General features: G+C 37.4%; 1 protein-coding gene across 1 annotated transcript in view; it reads left to right on the forward strand.

Moving 5' to 3' along the window:
* UNC79 (unc-79 subunit of NALCN channel complex) overlaps positions 1 to 20,877 on the forward strand; it is a 316,047-nt gene that overhangs the window by 196,394 nt on the left and 98,776 nt on the right. The window contains 7 exon segments of the mRNA XM_078151418.1: positions 141 to 323; positions 2,406 to 2,568; positions 5,226 to 5,375; positions 5,958 to 7,181; positions 11,928 to 12,035; positions 14,929 to 15,045; positions 19,342 to 19,425. Of these exon segments, the coding sequence (XP_078007544.1) occupies positions 141 to 323; positions 2,406 to 2,568; positions 5,226 to 5,375; positions 5,958 to 7,181; positions 11,928 to 12,035; positions 14,929 to 15,045; positions 19,342 to 19,425 (2,029 nt within the window).

Raw genomic sequence — 20,877 nt, forward strand, 5'->3', positions numbered from 1 at the left:
ACTTCAGGACTTTGCTAGATGTTGAATAGCTAGTTAGTGAAGGGAACGTGGGAGTGAGGGTACCAGCAAGGCAAAGAGAAGAGGGAGGGTAAGCATGATGCTTCTATTTGCTTTCAATGTTCAATTTATGTCTGTTTCAGGTGATGGATTATAACATCAATCTGGGAAAACATCTCCTCCCTTTAGTGGTTCAAGTGCTTAAGTACTGCTCTTGTCCTCAACTGCGACATTACTTTCAGCAGCCGCCTCGTTGCTCCCTGTGGTCCCTGAAGCCTCATATTCGGCAGATGTGGTTGAAGGCATTACTCGTTATTCTTTATAAGGTGAGCCACCTTTGTTACTTTTCCATTCTGGGCACAATGATCCTTTTAGGGAATCTAGTGTTAGCATAGTACTTGGGCAGCCATTCTGCAACTTCAGGCATGGTGTTAATGAGTCTTCAAAGAAAATTAGCCTTATGTAACTGGGAATTGAGGTCTATACAGATACTTGGGAGAGAGTCTTAAAATATTTCAGTATCCCAACAAACATTTATTAAGTGCTTAGTGCAGAATACTGTGCTAGGTATTCTGAGGGATATACAAATTTTAGATGAGACATAATCTTCGTTCTTGAGGTTCTTGCAGGCCAATAGCTACTGTGAAAACTCCTAAAGAGTTTATAGTGATTACTGACATTTATATAGTACTTCAGAGTTTACAAAGGACCTTACATGTATTATCTCATTTTCTCTCTTACGGTAGCCCTTGAGGGTAAGATAATAGAGGCATTATTATCATCCTTATTTTACAGTTAAGAAAACTTTGACATGGGTCAAAGTAAAGTGAATTTCTCAAGGTTACACAGATAGTAAGTATTAGAACCAGGATTTGAACCTCCATCTCTGATACAAAATCCAATGCTCTTTGTACCAAACTGACATCTAATATTAATTGGTTATCTAAAAATTTAATAAAAGGAAAGCAATATTACAGGGGAACGTTAGTTCCATAGGAGCTATGTTGTAAATAGAGATTCATTCCTAAGTGGCCGAAATTAAGACTAGAGAGTTTAAAATGGATCTTTAAATAAACCTGAGACTATAATATAGACTATTCCTGGGCTGAACTAAGCTAGTCTGTTCTGTGGCCAAATGATATTACAGTGGGAGGTTGTTATATAAATTTAGTCAATATCCCATGTTAGAAACCTTGGAATTGTCTTTGTCACTTCCTTTCCCTTTTCTTATATCCAGTCAATTACTTTGTTCTATTGATTTTCTCTTTTTAAACCTATTTTGAATCCATTTTTTCCCTCTTCTTATTTCTGTTGTCACTACCATAGTATAGGCCTTCATTCCATTTGACTAAACTATTGCATTAGCCTCCCAGCAGATTTTTCTGCCTCCAATTTAATTTCCCTTTAGTCTAGTCTTTATACTAGTCTAGACTTTATTATACCTAAATTTGGATATGTCATTCTTTTGCTCAGAAATCTTCACTGGCTCCCTATTTTTTCTAAGTATAATTCAAACTCCTTTGCCTGTAATTTAAGGCTATCTACAGTCGGGCATTATTTTACCTTTCCAGCTTTGTCTCTTATCACTATTTTCCATGTACACTTTAGCCAAACTGGTCTTTTTCTTGTTTCCAGAATGTAATGTATATGCTCCAACTTCCATACCTTTGATTGGGCTATCACATATGCCTCCAATGCCTTCTTCTTGCTTACATAGTGTATGTTTACCCATTTTTCAAAGCTCAATGCAAATATCACTTCTTCTGTGCAGCCTGATATAATCCCCCTTATCAATAATGACCTTCCTGCCTTGATCCTCATGTAACTTAACATGAAATGTCGCTTATTTTATTTATGTGTTTTTATTTCATATCTCTATAGTAGACTGCAAACTTTGTTATTTCTCATAGTTCTTTTATCTCCTTTTCCAGTTTTATTTCCTGGTAATCCCCTTCATACATACTCTGCTCTGGTCAAGCTGACCTGCTAGCTTTTCTCCACATGCAATGTTCCAAGCCCTACTTCTTTGATTTGCATTAGTGTCCCTGCATTTATCAGTCGCACTCCCTCCTCACTCCTGCCTGTTAGAACTGTTACTTTCCTTTAAAGCATAACTCAGGTGCTACCTCCTCCATAAGGCTTTGCCTTATTCCTTCATTTGTTACTGCTCTCTCTCTCTCTCTCTCTCTCTCTCTCTCTCTCTTTCCTTCCCTGTCCCTCTTGAAATTCTTTATATTGCTTTGTATTTATGATTACTTATCATATCTCTCAGTAGATTGTAAGTTCCTGGAGGGAAGCCTTTTATATAGTAAGCAATCAATAAATATTTGCTGAATAAACTAATTAACAAGATTATTGTGAAACGTTTCATACATTTGTATCTATAATATATTTCATTTTATTTGCAGTATCCATACCGAGATTGTGATATCAGCAAGGTTATGTTGCATCTGATCCATATAACAGTCAATACACTCAACGCACAGTATCATAGCTGTAGACCTCATGCTACTGCAGGACCTTTGTACAGTGACAACAGTAACATCAGCAGATATAGTGAGAAAGAAAAAGGTACTTTCAGCATCTGAATTTTACACCCTATTCTGCTTAATACACCTTGCATGATGTGTTTAGGAGAGAGGGGTCTTTCAGAGTCAAGCTACATATTGATCCTTTATTTCTTTTTATAACTTTCCCTCCTAACACGGTTTTTTAAATTTTCAAATGCTCCTTGAAGAGAAATTGCCAGTCTCTTTTCACATGAATAGTATTGTTCTCCATGAATCATTTGATGTTTAGTGACAAAGCCTTTGTGAACCTTTTCAAAACCATTAGGAAATTTCTTTCTTTGACATACCACCAAAAAAATACTATTTTCTCCAGCACTTTAAGGAGCCATCATTTTGAAATTCTCAAGTTTGTTTCTGAAATCAGAATCATAATTTGAATGAATTCTAGGCTTGAAAACATCTCCTGTTGTCATCTGTCAATAATGAGGTCTGTATTGGTGATTCAAGATTCTGCTCACAATAATAGTTCACCTTAAGGTTTGCAAAAGACTTCATATATGTTATTTCATTTGCTGTCTCATGAGGGAATACATCCCAAACAGCTTAAGCACACAGATTATAATGACCTTGTTTTAGTGAGCATTTTGCCAGGTAATTATTTTTCTTGGAATGAAACAATAAAAGGAAATCTTAAGAGAAATGAAATTAATATCAGAAATATTCTTATGAGAGCAGATTTGAAGAGCAGAGGCATTTTTCCACAGTAAATGCTTAATTGACTTCATCTGACCTATTTGGAGCTAATTGATATTACAATGAACTATAGGGGTGCAGATAGCAGTCTTGATTGAACCAAGAATTGTTACTTCACCTTGGATAATGGTTCATTATATACAGATGTCAATTTGATTCCAGGACAATTCAAAGTTCTAGGTTGACTCTAGAATGGGATCCAAGGGTCAAGTTACCTTTGGATTACCAGGGCTATCAAAAATCTGCCCTGATGTAGCCATAACCCCTCACTTTTCCTAACCTCTGAGATGTTCTACAGATTAGATTGATATAGAAATTGATTTTAGCTCTTGTTTTTGGACAGGGGTTGGACATAGTTTTCTGTTCATTCAGCAGCTTAGTGAACAATATTTTCAAACTCTGGGAGTGGAATCAAAAGGGAATCATATACTCCATGAATTTTACTTTTTCAAATGGAGAGCTAAGAAGTGGAACCAACATACCTGTCATTGTCATATAAAAGCATATTTGGACATAATGTCTTTTCTTTGAGCAATGACAGTAGCAATGCTATATCTATATAGCTCAGCAGTTGGGCCTTAATCCTAAAGGCAAATTCATCATAAGCATTTATTTTTCATTTGGATAAAAAGTTCAGCATATGTAATTTTGTTAATGGATTCTGTTTGATGTCAAATTAACTTGCAGAATCTAGGTAGGGTAAGAGTGATACCTGAAGTGCAGTTATTTTCCTCCTACTTCAACTAGCATATGGTTAATACCCCAAAAATAAAAAAAATATCATGACCACACCTTGGCTTCATTGTTGCAGATAATAGGCCCCAAAAGGTTGTACTTTAACACTGTTATTTCATTGAGAATAAATCTAAAAAAATGTCTTTAAGGTATATAAGTCCTGATGAGTAAGAATAGGATGCTGTTTTTGTTAATCATGGTGTTTGATGCATGTCAGTAGTTTTTTCCCTTGCTCATTTGTTGCCTTTTGGGCATAATAAAAATATGAAAGGAAGTAGACTTTCCGAAAGAATTTCTGGATCTTTGTTGTTTTCATCCTTAATTTGCCTCTGGCCCTATCTGTGATTTAAAAGTGGCTCTCCAGGAGAAATCCAAAAGAGGATGTGGCACCCAGACAAGGACACTGAACAAATAACTTAGCGTGTGTGTGTGTGTGTGTGTGTGTGTGTGTGTGTGTGTGTACGCTGACCCTTAGGACTATGAAAGACTAAGATGCTTTTGGGATTTCATGAGGTATATTACAGTAACATATGATGAATACCACAGAGGAAGAATCTTAATTGTATTAGGAGAAATTTTTTTTTGTTTTTTTTTGTTTTTTTATTTACTCTTTCAGTCCATAATCATTTGTGGAGCTTTTGAGATAACAAATGGCTTTTATAAGCTTTTTCGTGTTGTGTGTTTCATTATCAAATGTAGAGTACAGTATTTTGCATTTACAAAAAGGTGCATGTAGCGCTAGGCTGTGTCTACACTAGTCTTAAAAAACCCCAGGATTAAAAAAAAATACACATTCTAACATAGTCTTGTCTAGTTTAATTTCTTTTTGTCAAAGTAGACTCAAAAACCCAGACAAAACAAATAAAAAAAAAGAAAATAATTTGGCTTAGCCAGTATCCCAGGAATAAAGAAGAAGTATCACACAGTTTTAAGAGCATTTAACAGCTCCCTTCCTCCATTTGGCCATATTGGGGTAATGCGATCTATATCCTAGAAATGATGCCATAGCATGAAGTGTGATGGGCAACCTTTTAGTAGGTTGCTGTGCTGCACAGGTGGAAAATTTGAAATCTGGAAACAGTACCAAGCCATGACTTGAGCTAGGTTGGTGTAGAACACTTTCCTCAAAACTTAATTCCACAAATGCTTTCATGGAAACACTAGTGTAGACACAGCCTAAGAGATGGTGGAGTCTCTTAAGTGTAATTATGACTTTCTCTCCCCAATTAGAGGAAGATAGTGTTTTTGATGAATCTGATATTCATGATACACCTACTGGACCCTGCAATAAGGAGTCTCAAACTTTTTTTGCAAGATTGAAAAGGATAGGCGGCAGCAAAATGGTGAAATATCAACCGGTTGAGATGAATGTGCAGAGAAGTATGAATTTTTTATCTTAGTAATTTTATGCAGAAATGTTGTACTCTACTGTTTGTTTTAGGCTAAAACTTAATTTGATTATGTTACTACACGTTTTTTAATATTATTGATTTCGATATATATGTATGCACAAACAGTATATATATAGATACATTTATATATATACGAGGATTGACAGATACATCATTAATTGTCATGATTGTCTCAGAGGGCCATTGCTTAATTTGATTTGTTGCAAAATGTTTGCTTCTCTTCCACATAACCTGAATACAGTTCCTTAGAGCTGATTCAGCCGAACAAACCCCATCTAGGGCCCAGCTGAACAGAGCGGAGGAATTATTTGGAAACCTAATTGTCTGCAGAAACAGACCTTAGAGGACCATTTTGGTTCTCCCATGGCATTGTTCTAATCTGATTCTTGCGATTAGAAATCCTTGCTAAGAACTTGCCCAGAAAGTCAGTTTTCCCCACTGGTGGTGCTGGGGTTGTGGATTATGGTTTATACCAATTATGTGCTGGAGCGTGAGGGGAAAAAAGTGAATCGTTAAGTAAAATAGTACTAGCTTTTTCTGTTTTAATCAGGTGAAATAGAACTGGCTGAATATAGAGAAACGGGTGCATTGCAAGACAGCATTCTACGCTGTGTGAGAGAAGAAAGCATTCAGAAAAAAAAGCTGCGCTCTTTAAAACAAAAATCTCTTGATATAGGGAATGCAGACTCCCTGTTGTTTACCTTAGATGAGCATCGTAGGAAGTCCTGCATAGACCGGTGCGATATAGATAAGCCATCTACCCATGCTGCTTACATCACACATAGACAAAATGATTGTGGAAGACCCAGACAGAATTCTTCTACCAGGTTGGACAATACAGAAATCCCTGAGAACCCCATTATAGAGGGTTTTCAAGAAACCCGAAGACCAGTGATACCAGAAGTCAGATTAAATTGCATGGAGACATTTGAGATGAAAGTTGATTCTCCAGAAAAACCTTCTACTCCTAAAGAGGATTTAGATCTTATTGATCTGTCATCAGATTCCACATCAGGGCATGAAAAGTGCTCTATCCTCTCCACTTCAGACAGTGACTCACTTGTCTTTGAGCCTCTTCCTCCTCTCCGAATAGTGGAAAGTGATGAAGAGGAGGAAGCAATGGAACAAGGTACTGAGGGTATCTCTAGTAAAAATACTCTTTCCTTTCCTTCAACTCCCACTGGATCCTCTGTGCTCAGTTTAAGCACAACTCCTCTTGTGCAAGTTAGTGTAGAAGATTGCTCTAAAGATTTTACTTCCAAAGACAGAAGAAATAGTCAGTCATCAGGGAAAAAGGAAATCTTTCCCCAGCTTTCTGAAGAGCCAAAAGATGGTGAAGAGTTGTCAAAGCTAGAGGCACTTCAAGAATTTTCCTGTGGTAGCCCTCTCACTTTGAAACAGAAGCGAGACCTTCTGCAGAAATCTTTTGCCCTTCCTGAGATGTCAATTGATGATAGCACTGAGCTTAGCGTGGAGGAAGAAAAGGAAGGTGGACAGAACTCAAGTTTATGTGCCAAAACGGTTCTCCTTAAAGTTCCTGAAGATGCTGAGAGTCAGTCTGAAAGTGAAAAGCCTGATGCTAGTGCTGAGTCTGACACAGAGCAGAATGCTGAACAAAAGGCAGGAGAGGATGGAACTGAGGAGTCTGAATTTAAGATCCAGATTGTGCCTCGGCAAAGGAAGCAGAGGAAGATTGCGGTCAGTGCTATTCAGAGAGAGTACCTGGACATTTCCTTCAACATTCTAGACAAACTGGGAGAGCAGAAAGAGTCAGGTAAGCACATTTCTCTTCCCCCTCCATACTCCACACGCACCCACCCACTGAGTCTTTCCCTGAGGTTTGTGCAACTGTGATAGAATTCTGGTCCTGAATATGCATCAAACTCTTTATTCTTATAATGTCAACTTCTGACATTATAATTGCTTCAGAAACCACCCTGACTCCCTCCTGCTCCAAATAGCATGTTGGATTCAAATGTGGTTTTACTGGCTGCCTAGATGTCACAGTCTTTGTTGTCTCCTAAGCAATACGGTCAACTCTTGCTTATCCATGTTTATAGGAGAGACTTGATATACCTAAAGCCTTGTTCTGAGCCAGTTTTTTCACTTCTCTTCCTCACAAGAGCTACACCAAGAAGCAAAATAGATCTCCATTCTTTTCTGCACACCCATTAGTGAGCAGTAAGAGACCCCAAAGGAGGAGCAGAAATGAAGGGCCTCGGTTAAGTCATGGACCAGATGAAAAGGCCCCAAGTTATTGAGAGTTGACTATATACTCATTTAGAGTCCACAGCTGATTACATATTTAGCTAAATATGCAGAGCTTTTTAGAAATTCTCAGCTCTCAGGAATCTAAACATTAGTTACAACTAATGTGATCCATAGGGATCAAGATTCTTATATATATATATATATATATATATATAGATGGAGGGCATGTGGGTAATTAATAAATACCATTTGATGATGATACATGGTCATAACACTACAGTTCTCTGCTTCAGTGGCATTTTTAATGCTCTCCAGGAAGCAGAGTTTCTAAGCGTATCAAGGTGAACAGTTCAGGTACCAATAGACTTAAGTTATCTTAAAACATTTCAGGTTTCCTGAAGGTTTGACATAGTGCTGTTTGCATCTCTCTATCTCTTTAGTTTGTATCAAGAAAGTTACAGCTTACTAGGAGAAATAGGACTGGTTAGGAATGATTATTTTGAAAAAAATAGTTATAGAGTATTAGAGCTGGAAAGAATTTTAGCAATATTATCTATTCTACACCTCTTTCCAAACCTTGTTTTACAAATAGGCATACAAAGGTCCAGAGGGGTTAAATCACTTTACCCAGAACCCTATACAAAGTTAGTGACAGACCCACAACTAGAACCCAGGTCTCTCAGGTCCAAATCCAGTGCTCTTTCTGTTATCCTATGAAAATAAATGACATCGAGACATTTGTCCCCTTTGATAACAATCTTTGTTTTATTAATTTTCCCTTCTTGCTCTGTAGGGTGCTAGATGCTGTTCTTGAGTACCTAACAGAGTCATGGAGAGTCATAGAAATTATAACTGTCAGAGATCTTGGATATCATCTATTTCAACTCCCTTATGTGAGGTGGGAAAACAGGCCCAGAGAGGTCAAGGGATGAGCCCAAGCAAGGTCGCTTAACTATTTAGTAGCAGGGTCAGGACTAGAATCTAAGTCTTCTGACTTCCATTCCATTGTAGATGGTAGGTCATCAGCAATTGCTAACTAAATGAATTTAGAGAAGGTAGAAAACTGGATCTGCCATTAACAGGTAAGGCTATGGTGACTTTTAAGTAAGAGTAGCTTTGGGCAACTTAGAGCTAGACTTATTATTGCAGTTAGAGAATTATTATTTTTGCTTAATGATAGCTTGTTACTTCCTCTTTCTTAGTTGCACACCTAGAATATATGGGGATATGGTGTCTACGTAATCTAGGCATTATTTGTGTCTATATAATCTAGGTATTGTATGTGAGGTATCTTCTTCTTCATCCTTATTCATCTCTATCCTATAGCCCTCACTATTCACAGCCCCCTCTCCCCCTCTCTCTGAGTTAGAGTTGAGAAACTAGACTCTATTGTTAATTATTTCATTCATTCAATAAGAAAATCTGCTGATATTAAAACTAGAAGGCTTGGTTGCTCGTATAGACTACTAATATGATGGACTAATAGAATATTAGAGCTGGAAGGCACCTGAATACACATCTGCAGAATGTTAGGACATAGCATGTAAAATGTTAGTTTTGGAAAGTGCATTAGAGTATGTGATAATAAAATATGAGAACTAGATGGAAATGTTACAGCTACAAGGGACTCTTTCCTTTTGCAGATAAGGAAACTGAGATTCAGAGGTTATTGATATGCTCCAGGCCATGCAGAAACCATTTTTGATGTGTTATTATGTTATCTGTAAAAAGAGGAAGTAATCAATAAACAAAGAGAAAGCAGAGTAAAAATAATTGGCCTAAAGTAATATGTTTTGTTTTTTTAAAATTTTTTTTTTCCAGTCTGGACCTGTGATTTTATCAGAGCAAGAAACTCCCAGTAAAGAAACACCCTCTAGGGCAGCTAGGTGGTGCAATTAATAGAGCTCCGGCCTTGGAGTCAGGAGGACCTGAGTTCAAATCCAGCCTCAGACACTTAACACTTACTAGCTGTGTGACCCTGGGCAAGTCACTTAACCCGATCACCTAAGTCAAAAAAAAAAAAAGAGAAAAGAAAAAAGAAACACCCTCTACCAATGTGGATTGGGAACCATATAGCAATTTATAATCACAGAGAGTTGCTTGGGGAAAGATTCAGAGACTTGCCTAGGGTATCACACAGCAATTATGTATTAGCGGAAGGTCTTGAACCTAGGTCCTTCTGATTATGAGGCCAGTTCTTTATCCATTATACATCACATCCTCTTAGTGATACACTTAAGATTACTGCCATATGACAAGGCTTTTCTTTCAAGATGAGAACTACAGCAAGAATTTTTTTTAAAACCACAAATATAAATGAGGAATTGATAAAATGTGACCTTTAATCATTCTTATTATCTGTTGGTTTTGGATTCGTTGGTAGTTTTGTACTTTACTGATAAGTAAATAGCAAGAACATACTGAAAGGAATGAGTGCAAGAGGGATATTTATCCTCAAATGGAAGCCTGGGGAAAGGCAGTTCAGAAAATCACTTTTGGTAACAATCAGGAAGAGACTTATTCTTTGTTTGGGAATGGAGGAGGATAAGGAAGAAGTATGTTTTTTAGACTGGCTGGCGTTTTTCAGAGTTCTCATGTAATGTTAGTGTCAGAAGGATCATAGCATTATAGATCTAGGAGATGAAAGAGACTTCAGAGGTCATCTAGTCCAGCCATCTTGTTTTATAGAAGAAGAAAATGAGGGCCAGGGAGGTCAAGTAGTTGCCCAAGGTTACATAGGTACTAAGTGTCAGAGGTAGGATTTGAACCCATGTTCTCTGACTCTGGTGTATCCTCTCCTTTTATAGCTGAAAAAACAAACAGAAAATTTGGGTAACTTGCCCAAGGTCATACAACTAGTAAATGGCAAAGTTGGGACTTCAATCCAGATCTCCTGACTCCAGTTCCAGATGTTCTTGCCATTATCCTTGTTATTTTAATGAACATAGTCATTTTAGTTATACTTTATTTGAATGGCTAGTAATTCTTAGGAAATTTTGTAGTATAATAATACCTTAGCTAGTGGAGGCCAATTACCAAGCATCTACTTACTATCTGAGGCATAGTGGAAAACCAGTAAGAAAGCGGAAGAATCCTTTGAGCAGCACACATAGATAGAAAAAAGTCCATATCTAGAGTTCATGGAGTGTACATATAGGTGGTATCCTAACCTAAAGCTAATTAAAAATGTTTGAGGAAAGACAGAAGTATGGGGAAGTATCTCTTAGAGTTAGGCATCCTGATAGTAATAAGAAGTATTCATTGACAATCTGACAGCCAGGGTGTAGAAAGGCAATGTATAAACTTGGGAAAAAGTTTAATACAATTATCTAGAAATCACTTATCTGGCAACCTCTTAATGTTCAGAATTTAGCTGAGAACTACTAAGGTTGCAAGTTTTCCACATGAAAAGTAGGAGTTTTTTCTATAAAAATTTAAAAAGCACAGCAGTCTAGGGCTGTTTAGAATGGGGAAAACTATTCTGCCCATCTCAGTTGACCCTGTGAGCATCACTCTATTACTTTGTATTGTATTTGGTGAACATAATAGATAATGATGATCGCTACTTAATAAAAGGTTAAATTCATGATTTTGTATCTTAAATTTAAGAAACTTGGGAAGTATGTGATATCTTTTAGAAAAATTTCAATCCAAATGGTTAAAATAAAAATAAAACCTTTAGATGCTTAAATAATAACTTGTTAGCATAACAGGCCAAATTAATTTCCTCTTGATGGTGGGTAAATGAGAAAAAACTGAGAAAACACTTTTCATCTTGGAACAATGGCACATTGTTGTTAAATAGTAGAGAAAATAAGCTTATCTTGCTACTTGCCTGAGTAATGAAGTAATAAATACAAGCCCTAAATTTATTTGGCAACGTTGGGAAAATCCCTTCACCCGTCTAGGCCTCAGTTTCCTGCTCTATACAGTGAAGAGGTTAGATTAGATGAGATTATCTAAATCCCTTCCAGCTCTGACATTTTAAGGTGCTGTTAAATGAACAATGTCATGAAGTTTAAGTTGATTTGTCCAGGGTTTCAGACTGAATCACCAATCAAACAGCAGAATGCAGAATCTCTACCTTGTAACTTTGCTCTGGGTTGTTTCTCAAGAGATAGGTTTAGAGATATCAAAGGTGACTTGGATGCAGCTCTTTATGAGTCTTCTAGTCCCCCTACCAGAAGACATATGAAGAGTTGAGAGTGCCTGAAAATATAAGGGAAAGAAGAGAATGAAAACTGTTCTTGGGCTTTTTTCTTTAATCCATTTTTTTTGAGGTTTTAAGTAGCATTTTTTTTTTTTATAGATCCTTCTGCTAAAGGACTTTCAACTTTGGACATGCCCAGAGAATCTTCCTCTGCACCAACTTTAGAAGCAGGTGTGCCAGAAACAAGTAGTCATTCTTCTATATCAAGTAAGATTTCCATTGGCTTCAGGATGTGAAACATAATTATTGCATTCATCACATTGGTCTCATGTCATCACCTGGTACATTAATCAAAATTCAGCCCATATCTGGAAGTGTATTATCTTAATACCTTAAGTTTCTTTGATTTTACCTGTCATGTAGTCAGAGGGCCTAAAGCTTAACATGACATAGCATCTTGGGAGTTCAATGGGCTGTATGGATGCTGGTTTGTTGCTAATACTAATTAGCCAGGAAAAGAATTGTAATTGAGTATGACCTTTTATTTCAAGTGAAAACTACATCCAATCTCCTGTAGAAATAGTAGTTATTGTAGATTGTTCTGGAGCTGTCATAAATACTGCAAATGAAAAAAAAAAGGATTATAGAAAAATGTCACCTAGAATTGCTTCCAAGATTGCCATTTCCCACTTCCTCCCTCCCCCAGGTTGTATGTAAGACAAAATAGTAACTGGAAATTAAATTGGGTTTTTATTTCAACCTAGATATTTTGGTCAAAAAAAGGGGGAAAAAAAGATGTAATTTAGAGTGGTTGTGTAGGTGTTTCCACACTGCCCTATTTTGTTTGGCCTTAGATTTTTGTCTATAAAGACCTTATATCATGTGAAATAATACTCCAATTGAGTTGTGATCCTATCAGTATAGGAGCGTCCCCTCCAACAATGCAGATCATAGCCTATGTATGCTGCTTGACCAGTCTGTGTGACTCTTGCTCATGTGTTCCCATATGTTCACAGGTGGTAAACTGAAGGTAAAACATATTAGAAATTTAACCAAGCAGAACCACAGCATCATAGAATCTCTGACTTGGAAGGCATCTTAGAGGTCTGGTCTAATTCCTAATTTAGGAATGACATACCTCTATAGCAGGGGTTTATGGCACGAGGAAGGCTTAAATCAATTTCCTAATCACCTCATTTTATTACTGCCTATATAAAAAGACAGGAAATAACATTTGTATTTAAAAATGTTAAAATCATTTTTAGCTTGAGGACTGTACAAAAACCTGTGGCAGGCTGAATTTGGCCCACTTGCTATAGATGACTGATCCTTGTTCTATTGTCCTCTAGTCTTCATTTGAAGGCACACAATGAACAGGGAATTTGTACCCCTGTGGAGGCAGGCCATTCCATTTTCTACTACTCTAATTATCAGGAAGTTCTTTCTTATTTCAGTCTGAAATCTATCTCTCTAATTTATACCCATTGGCTTTGGTACTCCTCTTTTCAGAGCCGTGCTGAATCAATCCAGTCCTTATATTCTATAGCCCAATAAGATATTTTGGTCTGGAACACTAATTTTAGTTTGTATGACTCTTAACCACAAAAGAGCTTCAGATCTCAAAATTCTATTTTCTAATTACTACCATCTTCATAAAGATGGTAAAGTTACTGGGGATCAGGGACTAGTTCTACATCAGTTTGTAAAATTACTTTTCTGAGTATCACATGCAAATAGATGCCTAATAGATGCTTCTGATGGTGAAGATTTATTTATTGGTAATCTGTGGTAAACACATGAATTAGCTAGCTCTACTGGGAAATGAATTCATTAACTCAATATTTTCTCCCTCGTAGCTATATGTGTAGGAAAATTCATATATAGAATTGATTTATCTGTGACAATAAGAATTTAAGAATATCTGCCTACATGATATCTAGCAGCTATTCAGTGAATTATTATCTGAGGCAACAATTCAGATAACTCTTGGCCCTCAATAGGGCTCTTTTTTCATGAACAGAGTTTCAATCCTAGGTTTTCTAGTCAATTTCTTATTTTGTTTGTGTAGACACAAGAATCCCACTCTTTTGACCCAGGCTTGGTGTCATATAGTGTTGCTAACCACATCATAAAAGCCATGATAACAAACTGTTAATATCACTTAGAAGAATTTAGAAATTGGTTTCAAGTTGTCATTGTTAAGAAAAATGTCAATAACACTGTACTTTAAATGATTTACATGCAGTTGTCAATGATTTATGATCATATTTTGTTGCCAGAGGGTACATTTTATGGCTTAAGAAATGGAAAACATGCTAATATGGTGCCAATTAGCTAAACACATACAGATATCCATATGTTCATTATCTTAGAGAAAAAAGCAGCTGAATGGTGGACTGAGTATTTCAGAGTTATAGGATGGATAAGTGAGATGTCATGCTGAAATAAAATAAAAAATTCAAGAATTCTTAATTCTTTAACTTCTTCAACCAAATACCTAACCCCTGAATTTTCCTGGTTGGAAGAACATGTCACAAACTACAAAAAAGAGTTAATTTCACTGAGGAAATATTTGCTAATGCTTAATTTAAAATTCTTGGGAAGGCCTTTTACATTGGTAAATTTCAAATAGTAGACCAATATTCAAATATTAATTCATTGCAATAGCTCAAAGATTGAGTCAATCTTCCTTAATTTTGTGCTAGTTCCTGACTTGTTTGGTCTGTGAGAAATCACTTAATTACTCTGTGCCTCAGTTTTTCCATCTCTACAACGGGGATACTCTACTCTGTTCTTCTCTCTGGAATCTCATGGGAATGTTGTGAAGATTGGAGATTGACACACTATATGGGAAGATTCATGAATCCAAAGAAAAATGAATTATAAAGTATAGGTACAATTTTTTGGTTGTTGCTTATATTCCCAGCTGACAAATAAGGAGTTGCTAAGTAGACACCGTCTCCATAGCTGAGGGGAAGAGAGTATCTAAAATAGTATACCACAGTTATTCTTTTATTTGCACAGCAACATATATACTTTTACTGATCAGTAATAAGCTTCTGCTGAATGTTGAATGAATATTAGATATAATTTTTCAATCCTATGTCTGATACTGAAGTTTATTTCCCCCCGTAACCATCTTCTAATTTCCCCCATATAGCTCAGTATAGGCAAATGAAAAGGGGATCATTGGGAGCTCTGACAATGAGCCAATTAATGAAGCGACAGCTGGAACATCAGTCTAGCGCCCCTCACAACATCAGCAACTGGGACACTGGTGGGTCAAGCTTTTTTTTTCCTTCTTTTCCTTCCCTCACTCAGCTAACATCACTCTTGGTATCATCCCCTGCCCTTTATAAGTAACATAAAATATCTTTCCTGTCCTTCTATTCAGGCAGTAATAAAATAAGGCGATTATGAAATCTATTTAAATTTTCCTAGAGTCCTAGAGCCACACATCTTTCTTTTTGAGGGCCCCGAATTTGTTCTCACAAAGGTCAAGTGGTTTAAATATCCCATTTTGTGATGTTACAAAGAAAGAAAGGCTTGTGTCACCCATAGTCCATTTTCCATTTGTTACCAACATTCATCACTGGCCTGTAGATTTATGGTTGGTCAGAAAGATCACCAGGCTGCAGCAATGTGCCCTCATTCTCATATGATTTGCTTGTATCTCATCCCAATTTGTGACTGTCATGCCACATAAATCAGCATAAAGCCTGGGAATGGTATTTAAGTGGTAAATTTTGAACAGGGAACAGGTGCTCAGGTGTGTATTTAAGCAGCACAAAGTCAGGTGTCAATATACCTTTGGGGTTTTTTTTAACCAGTTCCTAGGGTCCTGTGCCTCAATTTCTTCATTTCTACAATGAGGACAATAATATGTCACTCTACTGCCTTCAACCCCTATATTCTAAAATGTTGCTGTCTTGAGCCAGGATTGCCACAACCTGTGCTAGGAAATGTTTCCTTTTTCCTTTTTGTAATAATGAAGATGATAATGATAATGATAACAATTATTACTGACATTTAAACAGTTCTTTAAGGTTTGCAGAATGCTTTACATGCAGGATCTTATTTGAGCCTTACAGCTATCCATGAGATAAATGTTACTGGAATGATTATCCCTCTTTTACAGGTGAGGAAACTGTGGCTCATATAACTAATAAATACCGGAGATGAGACTTGAACCCCAGTTTCTCCTGAATCCATGTCCAGCATGTTCACCATTATATCATGTTGCTTAGGCCATGTATAATTCTGTGAATTATCTGTTTGGGATTTGTGGGCCATCAATTTGCATCAGGCTACTTTAAAATAACAGCTCAATATTTGTAGTACTTGAGGTTTACAAAGCGCTCCTCATGGCAAGCTTGTGAGTTAGGCGTTGCAAGTATTATCATCTCCATTTTACAGCTGTAGAAACTGAGGCTGAGGTAGTGAAGTGGCTCGCCCAGGATCACATGGCTCGTTAAGTGTCAGAGCCAGAATTTGATCCCGGATCTTCTGACTCTAAATCGAGCGCTCATTCTGCTGCTACATTGTGCTGCTCACCTGGTATTGATCATTGTTGCTCTGACTTGAATTACTTTGGGCTTGTTCTTTGTTTTTAACATTCTTCCTTGTGATCAGAGATCTTGCGTCTTCACAAAAGCCAACAGTTGGCATTCATTCTGCCAGTCTTGTCCCAGAACAGAAAGTTGACTTAGGTACTTCATCCTATTTTCTCCCATGTTTTTCCTGCTGTTTTTGGGATAGGATGCACTGATGGGATACTAATATTTTCAGTGTATATCAGCTCTTAGATCATAATGAGTTGGGATGGTATATATCACTGAATGCCACAGAAGATTCTCCAGATGAAGAGAAAGGATTCTTACTTCAGATGAGGGATTGACTAGATGACCTCTAAGGACTCATCAAAATATGAGATTCCGGGATTTTCATATTAGCCAGTAGCCTCAGTGTTCTTCCTGCCTCTCCCCCTTTTCTTCCAGCCTTCACAAGAATCCAAGTGTCCTAAGCTTAATATTTGCTATCCCCTCTGTGTAAATTAATCCTAAGACATACAGTAAAGGAGAGAAGGAAAAACCATGCAACATGGATAGTCTACAAGCTAGTATTGGCTCCTGAATAAATCAAGAGATGACTGTCTCAAGGGTTTTTCCCCCTTTATATATGGAAAAGGGTTGACTGAGGCATGTTCACCATTATTTTTGCAATAAATCTAAATAGAAGAAATGCCTGGAATTGTAGTTCTCACTTGATCTGTTGTATCTATAATAACTGAACTTCTGGTCCCTGTCAAGTACATATTTTGACTATGAGGATTCTGTTTTCCCAAGATGGATCAGTTCCTCAATCACCTTCCTACCTCTCTGTATTCTTTAGTCATTGTCTCAGCATAGGTCACCTCTCATAGTTAGTGTTTATATGCATGGTTGAATTTGACTGATTTTTTTAATGATGAAAAATTGAATATAAACAATCTTTGAATCTACATATGCCAAAAAGTCTATTTAGCAGATTTTTTAAATGCTTCATTTCACACTCTCTGCTCAGAGTCTATTTGAGTTTTCTTCACTTGAGTTCTGGGAAGCTATTTTTTCTATTTTCTAAGCTCTGAAATCATCGTACTGTAAGAATTCAGTCTTTATGTTCTCATTGTGAGCAGACCCTTATAAAGGAATCAGCATGGTACAGAGGAAAGAGCATCAGACTTGGATTCAAACCACCTATGCTCAAGTCCTGGCTCTATTGCTTACCAGCCATGTGAACCTGGCTACTTTAGGTGTTTACTTTCCTTATATGTAAAGTGAACAGGCTGTTCAAAGTGATTTCTAAGGTCCCTCCTAACATTCTGTGATTCTTTCCTAGTGATTAAGTTACTAGCTCATTCACAGATGCAAAGCATCAGGTTAAATATTGCTTTCTTTTTTCCCTTTCAATTCAACATTAATTAAATACCTACTATGCACAGAGTGTATTATGCTGGGCATCAGATAGGGGACAGGATGCAAATTATAGCTAATACGTGGTCCTTATCACCTGTGTGAACTTTGGTACTAACACCTAACATTTATGTAATGCCTGCCATGTGCCAGACACATGTAAAGTGCTAAGCGCTTTACAAATATTACCTTATTTTTTTCATCACAGTAAAACTATTTATTGTGCTGTTATTATCCCCATTTTACAGATGAGGAAACTGAGGTATATAGAGGCTTAAGTGAGCTGTCTAGGGTCACTCAGTAAGTGTCTAAGGCTAGATTTGAACTTAGGTCTTCCCAATTCTAGCTCTGTCCACTGTGCTGCCTGTCTGGGTGCAGGGTATAGGGTGTCCTATGCTAGGCATTGGGGGAGGGGCAGCAGTGGAAAGGCACGGTGACAGGGCACATTAGGGGAGTTTACAATTTAGTAGTTAAAAATATTATGTCAGTTTCATGGCACAAATCTCTATTCAAAATCTTACTTATTTCTAAAAGAACACATTTAACATTCACAAGGGCAAGTGTAATAAAAAAAAACAAACAAACCCAACAAAGCAGATATTTTTAGTTTCATAACTTCGGGAAGCCTGGGACCTATAAGGTTAACAAAAGTAGAGGTAACTCCCAGGTAAGGAGCTGGCAGGATTATAGATCCAGCAGAGGGCAGCAGAGAACCACTCCTAAGTCTGGTTAATGGCGAGCTGCACCACTGTAAAAATACCTGCAATGAGAGGGCTAGGAAAAGAAAATGCAGAAACCCTAGGGAGTCTAGCAAGTGAGGGAAGTAAAATTTCAAGTGGACAAAGTCAAGAGGGAGAAATGCAGAGTTTTAAATTGGCTAGGCGGTAGGCAGACATAATAGTGTACAAATACAGAAAGAGGCAATGAGAAATGACAAGTTCCTGCAGGTCTGGTCTTTTTACATCCAGCACGGCTTTTGAGGGGTTGCCTCCCCCCTCCAATCTATAAAGAGGCATCTATGAGCTTCCCTGTTGCCCAGGCAGGCATTTGACATCTGGCATAGATACTGATTGGTTTACTTTAGTCATTTTCAAAATGCTTCATCTCTACTCATCTGGGTGACTTGCTTCTTTGCCTTATCATTCCTTCCAAACAGATGTTTCTGAAGCATCAGTCTTCCTTCCTTACTTTACTGTTGGTTAGATACACATCGTCTCTCTAATGCCAACTCACATGTGTTTTTGGGCCATTTTCCCTCACTTCCTTTCTGGTCATAACCTTAATTTAATTGATTTTAAGTTTTTCTGGTGTGTGTGTGTGTGTGTGTAAAACATTTCTTCCTGAGGCTGACATTGGTGCTTCATTCCATATCAGAAGATCTCAAATTTGAAATTTTTTCAAAGACAGAATTCTTTGATGTTGCCAGGTGGTCTCTTTTTGATGTATTCAGTTTGCATGCTAATGATCAGTTAATAGCTAAACGCAAACTTTCCCTTACCCTAACATCCTAGGCATTTCCTTAAAAATTTTTCAACAGACTCACCAAACAATTATTAGTTTATGTCTTCATGTTGTGAACCATGAGATATCACTGGAGACTGAAATGCTCTGTTTATCCACAGAACAGATACAGCCTGGGAAGCGTCAGTGTAATGTGCCAGTATGCCTAAACCCTGAACTGGAGGGACCACCGCTAAGAATGAGAGGTTAGTTTGGTTTCTGCTTTTGCCTCTGGAGGTCACCACCAAGTTGGTTTCACCATTTCTTGCTGTTTGTGGTCATGTAGCTGGATTCCAAGTGGCTCTGTGTCACTAGCTTTCTCTATGAAAGTCAGTCTACCATGTCCAGATAGACATGACTTATTCTCACTTCAAGATCAGAGAGAAGGTCAGTGCAGTTCTATACCTACATTCCATTTCAGACAGATGGCAGAGTATTTCCTGCTCTCCTCATTTTCCAAAGGAACAAGGACAGGCTGATCTTCAGTCTCAGTTTGCATGTCTTTGTAGGTTGGTGGCAATTCTAGTCCTTCCAGGACCCTTTCATTTCCTATTTTTCTCATTTGTTGGCCCCAAACGAACCTCTATGAACAGAATCTTAGATTCTAGCATCTCACGTTCATAGCTAAACTTAGTTGTCTTTTTCCATTCAAATGAATTTAACACATGTGTATTAAATGCCTATTGTGCTAGGTCATATGGAAGACACAAAAAGTCCTTTGCCCTCATGGAGCTTACAGTTTAGTAGATATGCAAATAACTATAACAAATAATATTATATGACAATTACACTATTTTCCATGTACAAAATAAAGTGCTATGTGATGTCTAAGGGGGAAGGTTGTTATAAACAGCCAGGGTGGGGGCAGGGTCCTAAATCTGATAGCCAGAATTAACAGCTACAAAGGTATTTGAATGATGATTATGGAAATCAGATTTCTTTTACTGGCAAATAGAAGATCTCATTACTAGAAACTAAGTTTCTGAGATTGTTCTATACATTGGGGTATCAGACTTGACTATTCCTAGAACATTTGTTTTTAAAACTTTGGGTTCCAAATTTTTCTCCCTTCCTCCCTCCCCACTCACCCTCATTGAGAAGGCAAGCAACTCGATACGGGTTATGCATGTGTAGTCATGTTGTGGAAAACTAACTGTCCCTGCTTAGAAGTGTTTGCTTCTGATTACCCCCTCCCCCAATCTGTCCTCCGCTCTATCATCCCCCTGCTCTCTTTTGACTATTCCTAGAAGATAATGACATTATCACCAAGACTAACAGTGGTCTTTGCTTTACTCCCTACTTTTGACTTAGGGTTTACCATTGCTAATACACAGAACCTTACTTAGGACATATAAAAAATGGAACTTGTTAGGTAGTGAATCTGAGATCATACCAGTAATTAGGAGAGCAGAATTCTGATATTGTTTCGGTTGTAGTGGTCACTGGGATGGTATAGCAAAGAGTTTATCAGTTTTTCTCTTTTTTCTCCTCTCCTGGCTTCTCTATTCCTCCTCCCTCCATAATTTGCCTTTGCCTTCCCCATTGTACTCATTGCTTCTAGAATTGTACTGGCTGCTAATATCATTTGATGCAACAAGGGCTAATGTTTAATGGCTGATGCTTCTCATAATTTCTGCATTCTAGCAGCAATGTATTGT

The sequence above is a fragment of the Phascolarctos cinereus genome, unplaced genomic scaffold (assembly GCF_003287225.1).
Source record: "Phascolarctos cinereus isolate Bilbo 61053 unplaced genomic scaffold, phaCin_HiC Scaffold_3;HRSCAF=262, whole genome shotgun sequence".
NCBI lineage: Eukaryota > Metazoa > Chordata > Mammalia > Diprotodontia > Phascolarctidae > Phascolarctos > Phascolarctos cinereus.